Source organism: Bactrocera tryoni, chromosome 3, assembly GCF_016617805.1.
Source record: "Bactrocera tryoni isolate S06 chromosome 3, CSIRO_BtryS06_freeze2, whole genome shotgun sequence".
Taxonomy (NCBI): Eukaryota; Metazoa; Arthropoda; class Insecta; order Diptera; family Tephritidae; genus Bactrocera; species Bactrocera tryoni.
In genome coordinates, this window is record NC_052501.1 from 60,758,666 (window position 1) to 60,774,161 (window position 15,496).

General features: G+C 36.0%; 3 protein-coding genes across 3 annotated transcripts in view; 1 reads left to right on the top strand and 2 right to left on the bottom strand.

Moving 5' to 3' along the window:
• The first annotated feature begins 61 nt into the window (after positions 1–61).
• LOC120772159 (transcription initiation factor TFIID subunit 9) lies at positions 62–1,140 on the top strand. The gene is made up of 3 exons (XM_040100596.1): positions 62–283; positions 352–488; positions 547–1,140. The coding sequence occupies exons 1-3, from the start codon at positions 127–129 to the stop codon at positions 1,051–1,053; spliced, it is 801 nt and encodes a 266-aa protein (XP_039956530.1). The 5' UTR covers positions 62–126; the 3' UTR covers positions 1,054–1,140.
• On the bottom strand, positions 1,060–2,442 carry LOC120772158 (replication factor C subunit 4). The gene is made up of 3 exons (XM_040100594.1): positions 2,226–2,442; positions 1,302–2,169; positions 1,060–1,237 (listed from the first exon to the last, which is right to left on the bottom strand). Exons 1-3 carry the CDS (start codon positions 2,345–2,347, stop codon positions 1,151–1,153), a joined length of 1,077 nt encoding a protein of 358 aa, XP_039956528.1. The 5' UTR covers positions 2,348–2,442; the 3' UTR covers positions 1,060–1,150.
• Positions 2,443–11,126: 8,684 nt separating this feature from the next.
• LOC120771185 overlaps positions 11,127–15,496 on the bottom strand; it is a 33,613-nt gene continuing 29,243 nt past the window's right edge. Inside the window, exons 2-4 of the mRNA XM_040099076.1 lie at positions 12,971–14,312; positions 12,707–12,891; positions 11,127–12,638 (exon numbers count right to left, since the gene is read on the bottom strand). Of these exons, the coding sequence (XP_039955010.1) occupies positions 12,525–12,638; positions 12,707–12,891; positions 12,971–14,312 (1,641 nt within the window). The 3' untranslated portion in view covers positions 11,127–12,524. The remainder of the gene's footprint in view (positions 12,639–12,706; positions 12,892–12,970; positions 14,313–15,496) is intronic.

Genomic DNA, 15,496 nt, shown 5'->3' on the forward strand with positions numbered 1-15,496 from the left:
TAAGCTGAAATACGTGGTAACCCTAAGGTTTGTTTAGCATTTACCTGCGATAAGCAATGAAGAATAATTGACACTAATCTGTTTTGCTTGTCAACAAAAAATCTTCACAGAACAAAATCATCCGTAATGGCTAGCGAAAAGGAAAAAATTGAGAAGTCTAAGATAAATAACCAAGTTAAGCATGTACCAAAGGACGCCCAAGTAATAATGTCCATATTGAAGGAACTGAATGTTCAGGACTATGAGCCTCGTGTTATTAACCAGTTATTGGAATTCACATATCGTAAGTTTCTACATTTAAAATTGATGAATATATAAAATTGCTAACCAAGGTACTATGATTATACTCAGGTTATGTGACTTGTATACTAGATGACGCGAAAGTGTTTGCAAATCATGCTCGTAAGAAAACCATTGATTTGGATGATGTCAAGCTTGCCACTGAAGTAGTCTTAGACAAAGCATTTACCTGCCCACCACCACGCCATGTACGTAATTGAATTGCCTTTTAATGTACAATGAAGTATTTTTTAACTCACTGTTTAGATTCTGGCAAAACTTGCCGAGGTCCGAAATGCAATGCCCTTACCGCCTATTAAACCACATTGTGGTCTGAGACTTCCTCCTGATCGTTATTGCTTATCCGCCTGTAATTATAAACTTCGTGCTGCGAGTCAACCAAAGAAAATGACGAAATCTGCTTTAGAATCCCGGTCAACAATAAAGACACAAATGAAAAATGCCGGAGGTGCTGGTGGTACAAAGCGTCAAACCGTGCTTGCACCAAAAACTCAGGTTGTTACCATTCCAAAGCCAGTAATAAAATTCACAACAACCACTAAAACAGTGACATCAAGTGGACCGGCAGGAATCGGGACCGGAATAATTGTCAACAGCGGCCCCGAAAGCGGCGATATTAAAATGGAAGTCGATTTGGACACAAGTGCATCAGCAGCGGTTGGCAGTATTGGGGGGAACAATACAAGTGGAGATGGAAGCAGTGGTGGCGTTAAGCGTGAACGTGAAGACGATGAATTTGAAGTTGTACAGTAGTTTAAATGCCTTTTGCATTACATTTTATTTGCATACAAATTTCATTATTCTATTAAAGTTTATTAGATTTTGCTTATATAACGTAAAGAATGTAATTTTATTTTAGTGCTAATATTATCGCACAACCCAAGTCCATAATCTGTAAATATTCTGAGCCACCGTCCTGTAGTCTGAACGAGCACTCCTACAAGGACAAAAAAAATTGAATTATTTATACAAATCGTACATTGCCGACTGTAAAATCTTACGCCAAGTTTATCACAGATTAGAGCCTTTTGTTTATTAGTTAACGAGGGACATCTCAGCACATGTTCATTGAATTGCTCCAGCATTTGCCCAATACTGTATGCTTCATATCCTATTTGTCGCACAAACTCTTCTAATTTCGAATAATTGCCAGCTTGGCATACCTCTAAAAATTCGATCAAATAATATTCTGGTATAATACCAGACATTTCTAGCAGATCCTCTGTACTAATTGTATTTGATGCTCCCTTTAAACGATAGCATGATTGTAGAGTAGTTATAGCGCGTCTCATATCACCACCAGATATCTCTACAATCGACTTGTAAGCATTTTCATCGATATTAACACCTTCTATTTCACATATATGACGTAAACGAACTATAATTTGCTCATCACCCAAAGCCTTAAAACGGAATTTGGTACAACGTGAGGTGATTGGTTCAATTATACGTGATACGTAATTGCACACCAAACAAAAACGTGTGCTGCGACTCTCCTTTTCCATAGTACGTCGCAAAGCTGCCTGGGCTGCGTGTGTCATAGAATCTGCTTCATCCAGAATGATAATTTTAAATGGTGGACATGATCGCCCATCTGGCCGTGTACTACTGGCCGTCAGTTGAGCGAAATTCTTGATTTTTGTACGTACAACTGCAATTCCGCGCTCATCGGACGCATTTAATTCCAGTATGCGCTCGCGATAAATATCACCGAAAATTTGTCGTGCAGCTGCTAGAATAGTACTAGTTTTACCTGTCCCGGGTGGTCCGTATAAAAGCATATTAGGCAAATCGGCTCCTTCCACACATTTTCGTAAGACTGCAACTACTTCTGACTGTTCGACGACATCGTCTACGATCTTTGGGCGACTAAGTATAATTGACATTTTTTATAAATTCTATTAACTTATTAAACTATTACTTACTATTTTTCTACCCAAGGCGCTGGAGGTTTGCGGCGTTCAGCGCTAGGCCCGCCGGCACCACTTGTGCTGGCTTGCGTTTTATCAGAGACTGTACTTTTGCCGGTTTTCAAAAATGCTTGCATTTTATTAAAATAAATGTATTTATTAAACACTTTGCTTTATAGAGAATGTGTTAATTATAAATTATTTTATGAAGGGAATAGTTATAACTAGCGCGCCAATAACAATATATTTATTCCACTGACAACAAAACTGCTAAAAGAGAGCTGCCACTCTGAACGAGTTGCGTTTCAATACCTCAAATACCAAACATTATGAACTTGTAGCAGAGAAATTGTAGTAGGATTTGAATTGTGGAATTGAAAAGGAGGTGAGAGGCTAATAATGAAAATATAACGAAAATACTTCGGTACTTTTAATATTGAAATTTTAGTCTGAATAGTGCTCATCTGGTTAATCATCATAAAAAAGAAGAAGTCGCTCGATAGGGAGTCGCTTCGGAGAGGTCCTTCCCGATCCTGACGGAGCTTTTGGTACTATTCAACCTCAGTTTACGAAGCCGTGTTAGTTTTGCGGGAAAACCAAACTCAGACACAGCGGCATAAAGGCATCTTCTTTTCCTGCTATCAAATGCAGCTTTAAAATCGACTTTTTGTGGGTTGGACAGAGCACATTTAAATTCCAATGTTTTTATTGTTTTTCTAACGGATATCTAATCCCCGTTAGGATGATAAAGTCTATATAGGTTGCCGTCGACGTCATCTAGCGGGAGGCCCAGAAAACGTGCTGTTTCGACAGGGTCGGACCAAAGGGAAAAGGGTGTTAGATGAGTGGGGTTGGTGGGGCTTGCAGTCTATTCTGGACAAGTAGGAGTTTAACCTGCTACAATATCCAGAACGAAGCTGCGCTAGGGTCACTCGTGTTTCTGGCGGCAACTCTAGCTCTTCGTCTGCATTGGGTGATTATTTGACTTCAAGAAGGTCATTCACTGGAAGGGATTCAGTGAAGGTGTTGATAGCTTCACTGTGAATGGCGGTCAGTACCTGTCGGAAGTTAGTTGCGTCCGAAGTCCGGTCGGAGTACTGTTCGATGTCGTCGACGTAATTAAGGAAAGACCTCTTGATGTCCCTAGGATGCAGCTCCGCTCCAAACAGGTGGTTGCAGGAATGTTTTCTGCGAAAACATCCTAGCAGGTACTGCTTGGAGAGGAGATCAATATGCTCCTTAACTTGGAGCATAAGCGTCTCACAATGTAGATGTTCAATGGGAGACATCAAGAGGCATCGTGTCGCGGTCCGAAGTGCAGTGTTCTTGCAAGTCTGAAGCTTCTTCATCTATGTACCCCTGCATTCAGGCGACCATATTGGTGCAGCGTAATTGAGGACAGGTCGGTCGATTGCCTTGTAAGTTGTTGCGGCTCTGTACCTTGGCGACAATCGCGATCGTATGAGGAGTGAAGGAGCATAGACTATCAAAGTTACACCTAAAATGATAGGATTGACAGTCGGAATCTTGACGCCATCGACTGCAATATTAAGCTTGTAGCAATGTAAATATGATTAGTGTATTATGTTGTATCGTTACCTTATTTTGATGTTACTTGAATAAGCAATCCTGTTGTATTTTTGAATTTGTATTATGCTTTATTATAATATTACTCGAATAAGCAACCCTGATGTAGTTTTGAATTTGTATCATAACTTATTTTAATGTTATCCGGATAAGCAACCCTGATGTAGTTTCGAATTTGTATCATAACTTATTCTAATGTTATCCGAATAAGCAACCGTGATGTAATTTCGAATTTGTATCATAACTTATTCTAATGTTATCCGAATAAGCAACCCTGATTTAATTTTTAAAAAACTTGTAACTGGCGACATGAAAGGAGAAAAAATAAAGAAGTTCAGTTCGGACGCAACCACGAAACGAATCGGTCTTCCTACAAGCTCAAGTCTATACTCCGTCGTCCAGTTCGTGAATATGGTCGCTGCGGATTTGGTGGGGGAAAGTGTTAGGTTCCGCACAGAGAAAAACGAAAAAGTTCGGAGAGAGCTAAGTTTGTTCAATGTCCTGCAGTAGCGTTGTGTGATTGACAGTGTCAAAAGCTTTTGACAAGTCCAACGCTACGAGGATCGTTCTCTCACAGGATGGTTTCTGGTTGAGGCCACGAACTATCTGATCGTTTGTGACGCTAAATGCTGTGGTGGTGCTGTGCTGTCAGAGTGGAAGCTATGTTGCTTGTTTGAGCTCCTGGGGACCGTGGAAGTCCTCTGTTGGCCACTCGGGGTGAGTGGATTGCACAGCCGTAGAGGCTAGTGTCGCAGTACTGCGTTAACAACATGAACACAAGTAACTCGTGGTCCACTCCCTATGTGTCTTAAGGCCTGAGCATTTTCATTCATGAACGCAACCAACTTTCAATAGGCAAACACGCTTCATCCATAAAAACAAACACCATTATATCTCCCCGAGCATGCCTTTGCCTACAAACGTTTCTTCGCGACGATAGCAAAAGCTAAAAATCATAAAATGAAAAATTTTTGATGTTCGTTCTAGAAAGAAAAAGTGTCAACCCCGCAAAGCACAGAAAAAAGTAGCAACAAAGCTCTTGTCGATTTAAAATATTTTACAACTCTAAAATCCTTTTTCCGCAGAGTTCGGATTTTCCAAGAATGATAGAATACAAGATTACGACACTAGTTTACAGTTAGTTTTTTTCGGTTTAGCTCTTGACAATTCTTACAAAAACAAATACATTGTTCAACAATTTCGTGACGTAACAGTTGTGCGTTGAGAAGAACAAGCATAGAAATGCATACAAATTGTAAACAGAAAAGTAAACACTTTTTGAAATTCCCAAAATAATATTAATTCATTCGTCTTTGCAGGAAAAATTTCAGTGGAATGTTTAGAATATTGTTGCGAGAAAATATGTATATAATTAGTTTTAGGCACATCCACAATAAATAGAGTAGCATGTGTGGAAATTGTTCAAATGAAGAAAACCAGTGTAAGTGTACTGTTGTATTTATTTAAATTTCTAAGCATAAATATATTAATTTCTTAAAATGAAATGTGCAGTGGCTTGTTGTAATAATTATTATGCAATTAAAGGATCGAAAACGAGTTTTTTCAGTTTTCCGGCCGATTTAAAAGTTGCCAAAAAATGGGTGTTATTTTGCAAAAGAAATAATATATTTAATAATAAATTAATAATTTCGCAATTCTTTTATCATAATTTCATACATCTGATACATCTGAACTTATAATATACTTATGTATATATTTATATGCAACACAAGAAACGTCTTCTCCATTTGAATCACAACTTAACAGACAATTTTATTGTCAATAGGCCGATATATTTCTTTAGAAATGATTCAAATCTTTTCACTCAACAATATTCAATCGCTTCACTAAAACTTTTCATTAAAATCGAAAGAATTAATAATATTTTGCGAATTTACAAAAGTGTTTTCTTTTCTGTTTACAATTTGCAAGCCATTTGACAGTTTTTCACTCTTGTTCTTCTCAACACGGAACTATAACGTTTCGTAATGGCGGTCGTCGTAATCTTGTATTCTATCATTCTTGGGATTTTCTCCCACAACACATGTAGTTGTCCGTGACAACGGAGCTTTCGCATGAAACAATGAGTATTGTGTGTAGACAAATTTACAAACAATATGGGTATGGTTCTTTTAAATTTGTTTACATGCACAGATAATTACATATGTACATATATGAATATGCACGACCGCTTAGTCTTTTAAAGTATTATCAAATCTTTTAATGCTCAAAGCAAAAACATAAATATGTATGTAAATATATACATTTTTTTCAAAATTATTTTATTTATTGTATCTGATTTTTCTTAAAGCCTAACAATAAGTAATAAAATCTTAAATCTATTTAAAAACTAGACAGACTCAAGCAGTGATTGAGCTGTTTTGGTGATACGCCGCTCTTTAATACGCAGGCATATCTCTTCTTTTAAGTCGTGTTTAATCGCAGGAATGAACCAAAGCATTAGCCAAAGGATTTGGGTGATCTCGGAGTTTAGATATATATTTAATTCTGCTGTTTTCTACTTCTTTTTTTACCATAGGAATACCAAGGTCTTTATGGATATTTTCGCTACGCATATACCATGGTGAACACGTGATTGTTCTAAGCATTTTTGATTGAAACCTTTGTATTAGATCAATATTAGTTGCACAGGTCGTACCCCACAGTTGAATGCCATACAATCGGCTTTATGACCGCATTATATAAAAGCACTTTGTTGTCTAGGCTAAGTTTGGAGTTTTTGTTTGAAAGCCAATTTAAATTTGCAGCTCTAATCTTCATACATGTTATTTTACTAGAGATATGTTTTCTCCACGTGAGCCTTCTATCTCGGTGAATACAAAGATATGTTACTTCGTTCGCTTGGGGTACTAAAATATTATTTATTTTTACTGCCGGTCATATCTTTGGTCTTAGCGAAAATGTAATATGCTTACACTTCTGTTCATTCACGTTTATACGCCAGTTCGCTAGCCACTCTTCGACAGAACTTAAATGCTTCGCTAATATTCGTGATGCTAAAATGTAGCATTTGTTACGGCTCACTATAGCTGTGTCATACGCAAAAGTTGAAGTTAATACATTATTAGCTGTTGGAAGATCTGCTGTATATGGTGTATAGTGTTGGGCCTAAAACACTGCCCTGGGGTACACCAGCCCTTATCTGTCGTTCATCAGATATGAAATCTCCCACTTTTACCATAAATTTTCTATTTTTTAAGTAAGATTCCAAGGTTTTCTACAATTCTAAAAATTTTTTTAATCTTATATAAAAGACCTTCGTGCCACACCTTATCAAACGCCTGAGCTACATCTAGAAATATTGCTGAACAGTAATCCCTGTGCTCAAATGCTTTCATTGGTATTGTGTTATTTACGTGGAGGAAAGGAGACATCTTTGATAGTAATACTTTTTCAATTACTTTTGAAGGACAGGGTAGAAGACTGATTGGTCTGTATGAAGAGAGCTGTGTTAAGTCTTTCCCAGGTTTATCTATCAAGATAATCTGCGACTTTTTCCATGAAATTGGATAGTATCCGAAACTAAGAATTGCATTGAAGAGCAAAGAGAGCACCTCTACAGCAATAATTGGTAACTCAATTAGCATTTTTGGGGAAATTTTATCATGTCCCGGCGACTTTTTTGGATTAAGTTCTTTGATGATACCAATGATTTCAGAAGGTGAAGTCATAAGAGACTCGAGCGACTCTTTAGTTGTGTTGGGTAAGATTGACAGCTTAAAGTTGTTCTTTGGCAAATTGGGTTGAAATCCCTTTTCTAGGTGATTTGCAAAGCAATTATCCTTTTCCTCGTCACTTCGAGCCCAATTTCCACCCAAGTCTCGTAAAGGCATGTTGGAGTCAGTTGGTGGCTTCATGGACTTTTGGGCTTTCCAAAGGGAATTTTGCTTGTTTGAATTTGGACACAGCTTTTAAATACCTTTAGGTGTTCAATTCTTCCTCACGTTGGAGCGCTTTTCTTAATTTACGTACAGCAGCTTTCAATTGAAGCTGAGTGGAGGGGAGCGATTTTATCTGCCATTCACGTCTTGCACGCCTTTTTCCTTTACAAGCATTTCTATTTCTTTATTAGAGATTTTTCTGAAACCAAGCGGATTATAGCTTTTGTTTGGTGTTGCTAAGACAGCTGCGCTGGTTATTATATCATTGACTTCTCTTATGCTTTCGTCAATATCTCTTCCTGTATTTATTTTGTACTCAATATTAATGTGGCTACTGACGTATTTTTTATATTTTAGCCAATTCGTTTTATAAGAAGTTAGACCCACTTTTGGATTAACGAATATGGGGCGTTCACATAAGTAACTTTATTAGTACAGGAGAGTGATCAGAAGATAGATCAGTACATGTATCAGCTGTTATGTGCGATTTATTTATATTTTTGATTATAGCAAAATCACTTAAATCTGGTATTTTCTTACGATCACTAGGCCAATATGTCGGCTTACCAGGATATATTATTTCAAGGTTATTGTGCCTATTTATAACAGTTTGATACAGCTGTCGTTCTTTCGGATTAATAAGACTTGAGCCCCAGTACGTGTGTTTTGCGTTGTAATCTCCACCTGGTAGAAATCTTTGACCTAGTGTTCCAAAAAAGTCTTTAAATTCGATTTCTGTGATTTTAAAACGAGGTGGACAGTATATAGCCGTAAGGTTTAAGTCACAACCCCGATTTTTTAGTGATATTGTTGTAGCTTGTAACTGTGGTGTAGCATGAGATTCTAGAGCATAGTGGTTTAAACGATTTCTAATCAACACTGCCGTGCCACCATGCGCTTTACCATCCGAATGATTTGTAACATATAGTCTAAATCCCGGTATATTGAAATTATTTTTATTTGTTAGATGAGTATCTGAAATAAGCATTACATCTATATTCTTTTCAGACAGAAATCTGATAATCTCTAATTTATGTTGGTTAACACCGTTAGCATTCCATATAAAGGTATTTAGTAAACTCATTTTTTACTTAATAAATTTTGCAGCATTTGATTTTGTGATTTTATTAAATCTTGGATCATGTTTTGCATAGTAGACATAAATTGTGTCATACACTGTGTAAGATTTATAACCATAGTTTCAATACCTCCATTTGGAGGATTTTGCGGCAGTTGCATTTGCGCAGTGTTGCCTTTCACCACATTTGCATAGCTTCCTTGCATATTATTATTGTTAGAAGTAATAGGATTTTAACTTTTTTCTGAGGTTGCTATTTCATTACGGGGTGTTTGTAACATTTGGTTACGACGTGCTTGAATGCCCTGTGACAACTTCGATTTCAAATCTTTATATACAGGGCAACCTCTTTAGTTAGCAGTATGATTTCCTCCGCAATTGCTGCAGTTTTTATTTAACTCTTCTTTCTTAAGTGTGCATTTGGAAGTGGGATGTAAATCACCACATACCACACAAATACAGTTAGTACATTGTACCGGACCGTTTCTTTTATGTGGTTCAGCAATGCAGCAAATATTTCAAATTATATAATGGATGGGTCTCATTATTTTAAGTTGATTCGAATTCGGCAACAATTCAATTTTAAACATCGGCTGTGGTACTTTGTTTCTATTAAATATATTTACAACTGTTTTAATTCCAAAACCACATTCTTCCAATGCTCTTCAGTTGATATGAATAATGCCTTTTTTCAAAGGCACTATATGGAAATTGTTAGTACCTACAATTTTACTTAATTCAGCAACGAGAGCATTACTGCTACGTTCGCGCAAATATATTGGAGGTGGTTTGGCATTAACGACTGTGGTGGTACCCTACGCATCGTCGTCTGATCCATTGCTTAGTAAGGCCATTTAAAACTTCCGGTTTATTCTTAATTGGTGTACCGCCTTGAAATTTCTTGGGATTGACCGCTGACTTTGAAGGACTTAATTTCCTTTTTATGTTAATGTAGCGGTCAATGCCAGTTTGTACAGACTGGCCTTTTTTTAATGGTACATTCTCACCTTGCTATATGTTGTTCTTCGCTGCCAGCGTACTTGCTGGTACCTGCTGTTGTTGACTGCCGTTCTCTTCTGCTTTTGCTTTTTGTAAGCTCTGCTTGTGGTGCTGCTCAGTTGGTCGCTGCGATGACTCATCCTTCTCACCTTGTTTGTTGGTAAGAGCTGAACTCGCAGGCTCGGCAAAGCTGAAGCAGGCATTCAGAGAATGCCTACGGCTTTGTTGGTGGGGCTGCGCTGCGCTCATGCTTTTGTATTTTTTTGTTTTATTTCCCACTTATTATTTGTTATTTTATTATGTTTATTGTTTGTAAACAGTTTATGATTTTTTATGTTTTGATTTGCACTTTCGGCGTTATTGGCTAACGCTTGCACTTAATGCACTTTTTTAATATTTGTTTATTTTGTTTTATTTTTATTTTTGTTTTTTTTTTTCGAAAGTTTCTACGGAGCGCATGAAAACACGTCCGTTTAGATTGAAAGCTCGAACTACAACTGTATACATAACTTATTAAACCTTTATTAATTAAATATTTGGGTAATAATAAAAACCTTACTTCATTGTATGTACATTACAACAGATTTTATGGAATTCATCATGATATAGCCTAATTTGTACGTACATATATACATATGTATGTATGCGCATTGATATCATGTACATACGTACATACATATATAGAGAATATCTATAAATTATATGCAGAGTTGTTTGCGCATTGTAAATACACGAATCTGTAAGCGTACATTTCTAAACATTGAAATTAGCATAATTTTTTCATTTAGACAGAAAATGCTCAATTATACTATTTCGTGTCTCATGATACTAAATTATGGTGTAATCCACTAATAAAATTTTGGTGGTGACATATCTAATCGTGACGAGTACCCCTCCAAAAAGCAAAACGTTTCAACATTTGGCACACCATGAACCTTCTCTATAAATCTACATTCTCTGCCACACTATCATGTCTGTAAATGTGTATGCAAGAAAAGATATTTATGAAATAACTTGTCTTTTGTATCTAATAATAAAACATTTGGTTCTATATTTAGGTTTAACAGAAAAACAGTAACGCAGTGAAGCACTATAACAATGCTAACCTTTTAACCATACTCATATATTAATCAAATTAAATTCTGAAAATAACCAATACTTATTTAATATTGAATATAAAACTTTTATTTGTAACAGTAAATCATGTACTGTAGGTACAATCAATTTTACAAATAATATGTATGCTCGAGTACTCATAGCAAATCAATAAGAATATTTAAGAGCAGAGTCCTTGCAAAAATAATATATATTATAAAGTTAATTTCAACTCTACCACTGAAGTTTTGTCAATGGAACTAGTTATAGAATTGATTACAAATGTACGACAAAAGCGGCCACAATTTGTTTTTGTTAACGCGACACAGTAATTTGTTGCTGTCAAAATATATTATTACATAGTAAATAAGCAAGCATACAGTATATAATAGTTCTGGTAGCGTATACCACAGGTAAAGCACAGCATTATGTAGCGGCGCCTGCTTTTTGTCCAATTTGTGCTTTTATTTATAAACATATGTTTATTTGTATTGTAAGGCATATATGTATGTGCATATGTATGTTTGTAGATAAGCTTAGGAAGAACCATTTTTATTTTTTCAACATCAAATATGTGCATATGCATTAAGGCAGAAAAGCTAATGTGTGGATGCTGAATATTATTGTTTGTGTCGTCTTGCATGTGTGCTTATAACAAAAGAATTTCGTATATTATGCCTAACGTTGCATAATTATTATTTAAACAAAGTAATGATCACTAATTCAGGGGATACAGCAACTAAGTAAAATTTTTTTAAAGCAGCTTAATGTGGTAAAATAACTTGATATTTAATTTATATATCTTTTATTTTTCATTTGTTGTCCTGTTAGAAAAAGCGACATCGATAGAAAAGTGTTTATGATTATACATATATATTTCTGTAATTATATACTTCTGTTTTTTTATATATATGTAAATTTATGAATTCTTTTATGTTTAGCATTTTCAAATATTTTGTTCCATTAAAGCTGTTATATTATCCAATTGTTTGTATGAAAAGGCATGTAAAAACATAAAATTAAAGCTACTACAAATTAAAGTTAAAAATTAAACTGGATTTCATTATAATTATTGGTAACATAATAACTTATGTAAAAAGAGAAATTTTAAAGTATTAGTAATAATGCATAGCGCGACACAAGTTTATATGCATATTTCGTACAAATGCTTTTGAAATGTTTAGAAGAAACGTTTAATCTGACTTATGCGAATATTACATATTTATTTTACAGTCCCAATTAATATAATTAAATGTATGTAAAAAGACAGCATGAGACGACAATAAAAAGAATTTTTGGTGGTGTAATTCTTAGCGTATGTAGTGTATGTTTTGTTGCTGTACTTAACGTTCTTCAAATATCAAAGCGAAATGTGCTCAATTTATGGCATTTTTTTTAATATTTCATATTTTCCATTACAACGACTCATAAAGAAATTTAAAGCTAATAGAAGAGAAGTTAGTTACTTACTTATATTTAATTATACTTAATATTCTAATGGATGTACTCGTATGCTCGTAATTATGAATATATGCATTGTGGTTGTGTAAAAACATTATGCGTTGATGATGACTTCAGCACTTTAACTCAAGTTGTTGATTATTTATTTCGTTGAGCAAACTAGTATAGTTAATCCGTTGTGCTTGTAAACTTTTAAATTTGTGAACGCATGCGTGGGCGTGGTAAATCACCGAACACTGCTTCACCGTGCACACTTTTGGCGAGTGCTTTAATGCTCGCAGCAATGTCGACTGTATTGTCCAATTCCTATGTATATATAAAAAAAATATTTGATAAATTATTAGAGCTCCGTTACAAATATCTGTGTGGCTCACGTCTTCTTGCAGCGCGTTTACATATGATCGTCCTGTAGTCATTGGTGAATTTGCTATTTCAATTGGCAGACTCTTCGCAAAATTCATGACATCAGCTGCCGTAGCTGCGTCTGGTCGCTGTTGCCCGCCAACGATTGGGCGTGCACTCGTAGGTAAGGGCATTGTACTATCCAGGTCAAGAGCCACTAATAAAATAAATTAATAAGTTTAAGAAATTTCGTTTTTTTGAGGTACAGCAGTACATTTAAAAACAATATAATTTACCTTCCGCTTCAGCAGCGTCATCGTCACTTTCGTCTACATCGCTCATATCCCGGCCGTGATAGTGGTGATGTTGATGCTGGTGCGGATGTGGATGATTGTTAAGAGATCGTTGTTGCTGTTGATATGGCAGTTTTTGTGACAAATTAGACACGAGCGCACTAAATGGCGTGTTCACACCAACACCGCTTGCCGAGCTACCACCGTCAATGCCTTCCAGTTCGAAGAGACAGTCGTCGCCCACTTCTACTGTGGGCGTAGGGAACTGTTGTTGAAAGGAGTTGGACGCAATGCGTACAAATTGATGTTGTGTCAGTGACGAATGCTGCTGTTGTTGCGGCCGGAAGGTGGGACTGTTACCCACACTCATAGGTGTGGCTTCTGGTGTTGCCGGTGGTGTATCAAAATTCGACAAACGACGATTAATACTGCCGCTACCCACGATAGTCGTCGTCAATCCTGTCGTCGTTGATGGCGTGAGTGCTGTTGTGCCACCTACTCCCTGAGTTATTGTTGTATCCATGGCACTGGTTGTTGTAGTAGCCGTTGTTGTGCTCAACGGCAATGAAAGCATATGCAATCCACTTGTAGGATTCGGTGTTGTCGGTGTAGTGGGTGTCGTAACAGACGTCATATCGCGACGACTAGTAATCGTATTGCGGCGACGTGACACATAATTGCCCCCACCAACCACTTCCAATGCTGGCAGTGCACGGTCTAAGAAATCGTTTGCCTGTTGTTCTGGTACTCTTTGAATTAGACGACCAAGTAATGCATACTCCTGTTCGGATTTTTCGCGAAAGCTCTTTAGCAATGCAAACTGTTGCTCAGTAAAGCGTTGTATGCGCTCGTCCGTTTCGGCGATTTCACGTTTGAGTCGTTGTTGCAAGTTTTGTTGTAATTGGCGCAAACGTTGCTGCTTCATATCCAGTTGCAGTGACGTTGTCGATAAAGAACCAACTGAAAAGTTGTTTAATGGACCAGCATTCGCCTGCTCCAGCTGCAACTGTGGATGGTCCATGATCAGTAGGCCAAAGGTATCGGAAAAGGATTTATCAGCACGTCTCAGTGCCAATTCCTCGTTATTTGTAAGTAGAGAACAATTAATTAGAAATTGCGGTGGGTTAATTGTAAGTGGTGCGGGTGCACCGTTCAATGACGCGCTCGGCGTTTGCGTGAGCAGACGTTTTGCACAAAGCGCCGTATTGCAATTAATGCATATGCTTAGCTGCCAGGCATGCGTAGAAGGATTTTCTTGCCCAGTTGGCACTTCCAGTGTTATACTGTAGACCAAATCCCGCTGACTTAACGTATGGATGTTGAGATCCGTTATAGGACCAATAGCCTAATAGAATGAAGAGAAAAATAATAATTAAAGTAGATTAAAAAAAATCTTAAATATTATTTCTGTTTAAAGATCAATCAAATATTGTTCTGTTATTCGAAAAATCTCAGTTTACCTCTTAATTTTTTAGTGGTGGATTAATTTTACCAAACGCTATTATGGATAGCATGTCAAGAATTCGACTCACATGTCATATAAAATATAACATTTATAGAAAGAATCAGATTAAAAATTTTACCACAGTTTTAACTTTAACAAACCTCAGCAAATATTAAATTAATATAACTTTCAAGCTGTGCTTATAAGAAGTGCTGAACTTTCAATAGCTCTTGAAGGTCTCGTTGATAATATTTATCATTCAATTAAAAGCAATTAAAAAAATCCGAAAGCTAAACTACCAATAGCTGAGGAGTAATAAAAGTTATTTCAAATAAGGTAATTGTTAAATTTGGCCCGTTCTCATTGTCAATTTGTTGAAGGTCTTTTTCCTGATCAAACTAAATTTCACATAAGTAGATCAAAATGTTTCTCCACTTTCTGGTTTTTGCATTTCGCAAATTAAGCTGCTCATATTTTCCTCTACATTCACACAAATGCACATAACTATTAATAAACGCATACATACATATGTTCATAATTCGGAATTAATGAAAAGTATGATAAAAAATAACACGCGTCTACTGCCTGATCAACAAATATAGCCTCCTCTGATCATTCTAACCTCACAAAATCTAGCTAAGCGAAAAAGCTTTTTATTAATGTAGATCAGTATAAGTTTAAATTTTCTGTGACATAGTCCAAAGATATAATAATAACTTGTATTTAAAATTATTTGGCACAATTGAGCCGCATATTTCATATGAAAACCTAGAAAAGTATTACTAGTTTATAAAACTAAATACTAAAAATAAAGTTCATTATTATTTTGGCTTATTTTTATGTAATTACATTATTAATTTTTTTTATAAGCTCATATTTTTTACATTAAGAGTTTTTTATAATTTGTTCTTTAAAAGCCCAGCGTTTTTTTTTACATATACAAGTAGATATGGATACGTATCAAGTACTGGAAGCAATTTTGATTTCTGCAGAAAACATTTTAATTTATTTTGTTTGCATTATACAAATATTTAATTAGGCATTCGTTCCTATTTTAGAGTGGTACACGCGCGAGCACGAGCATT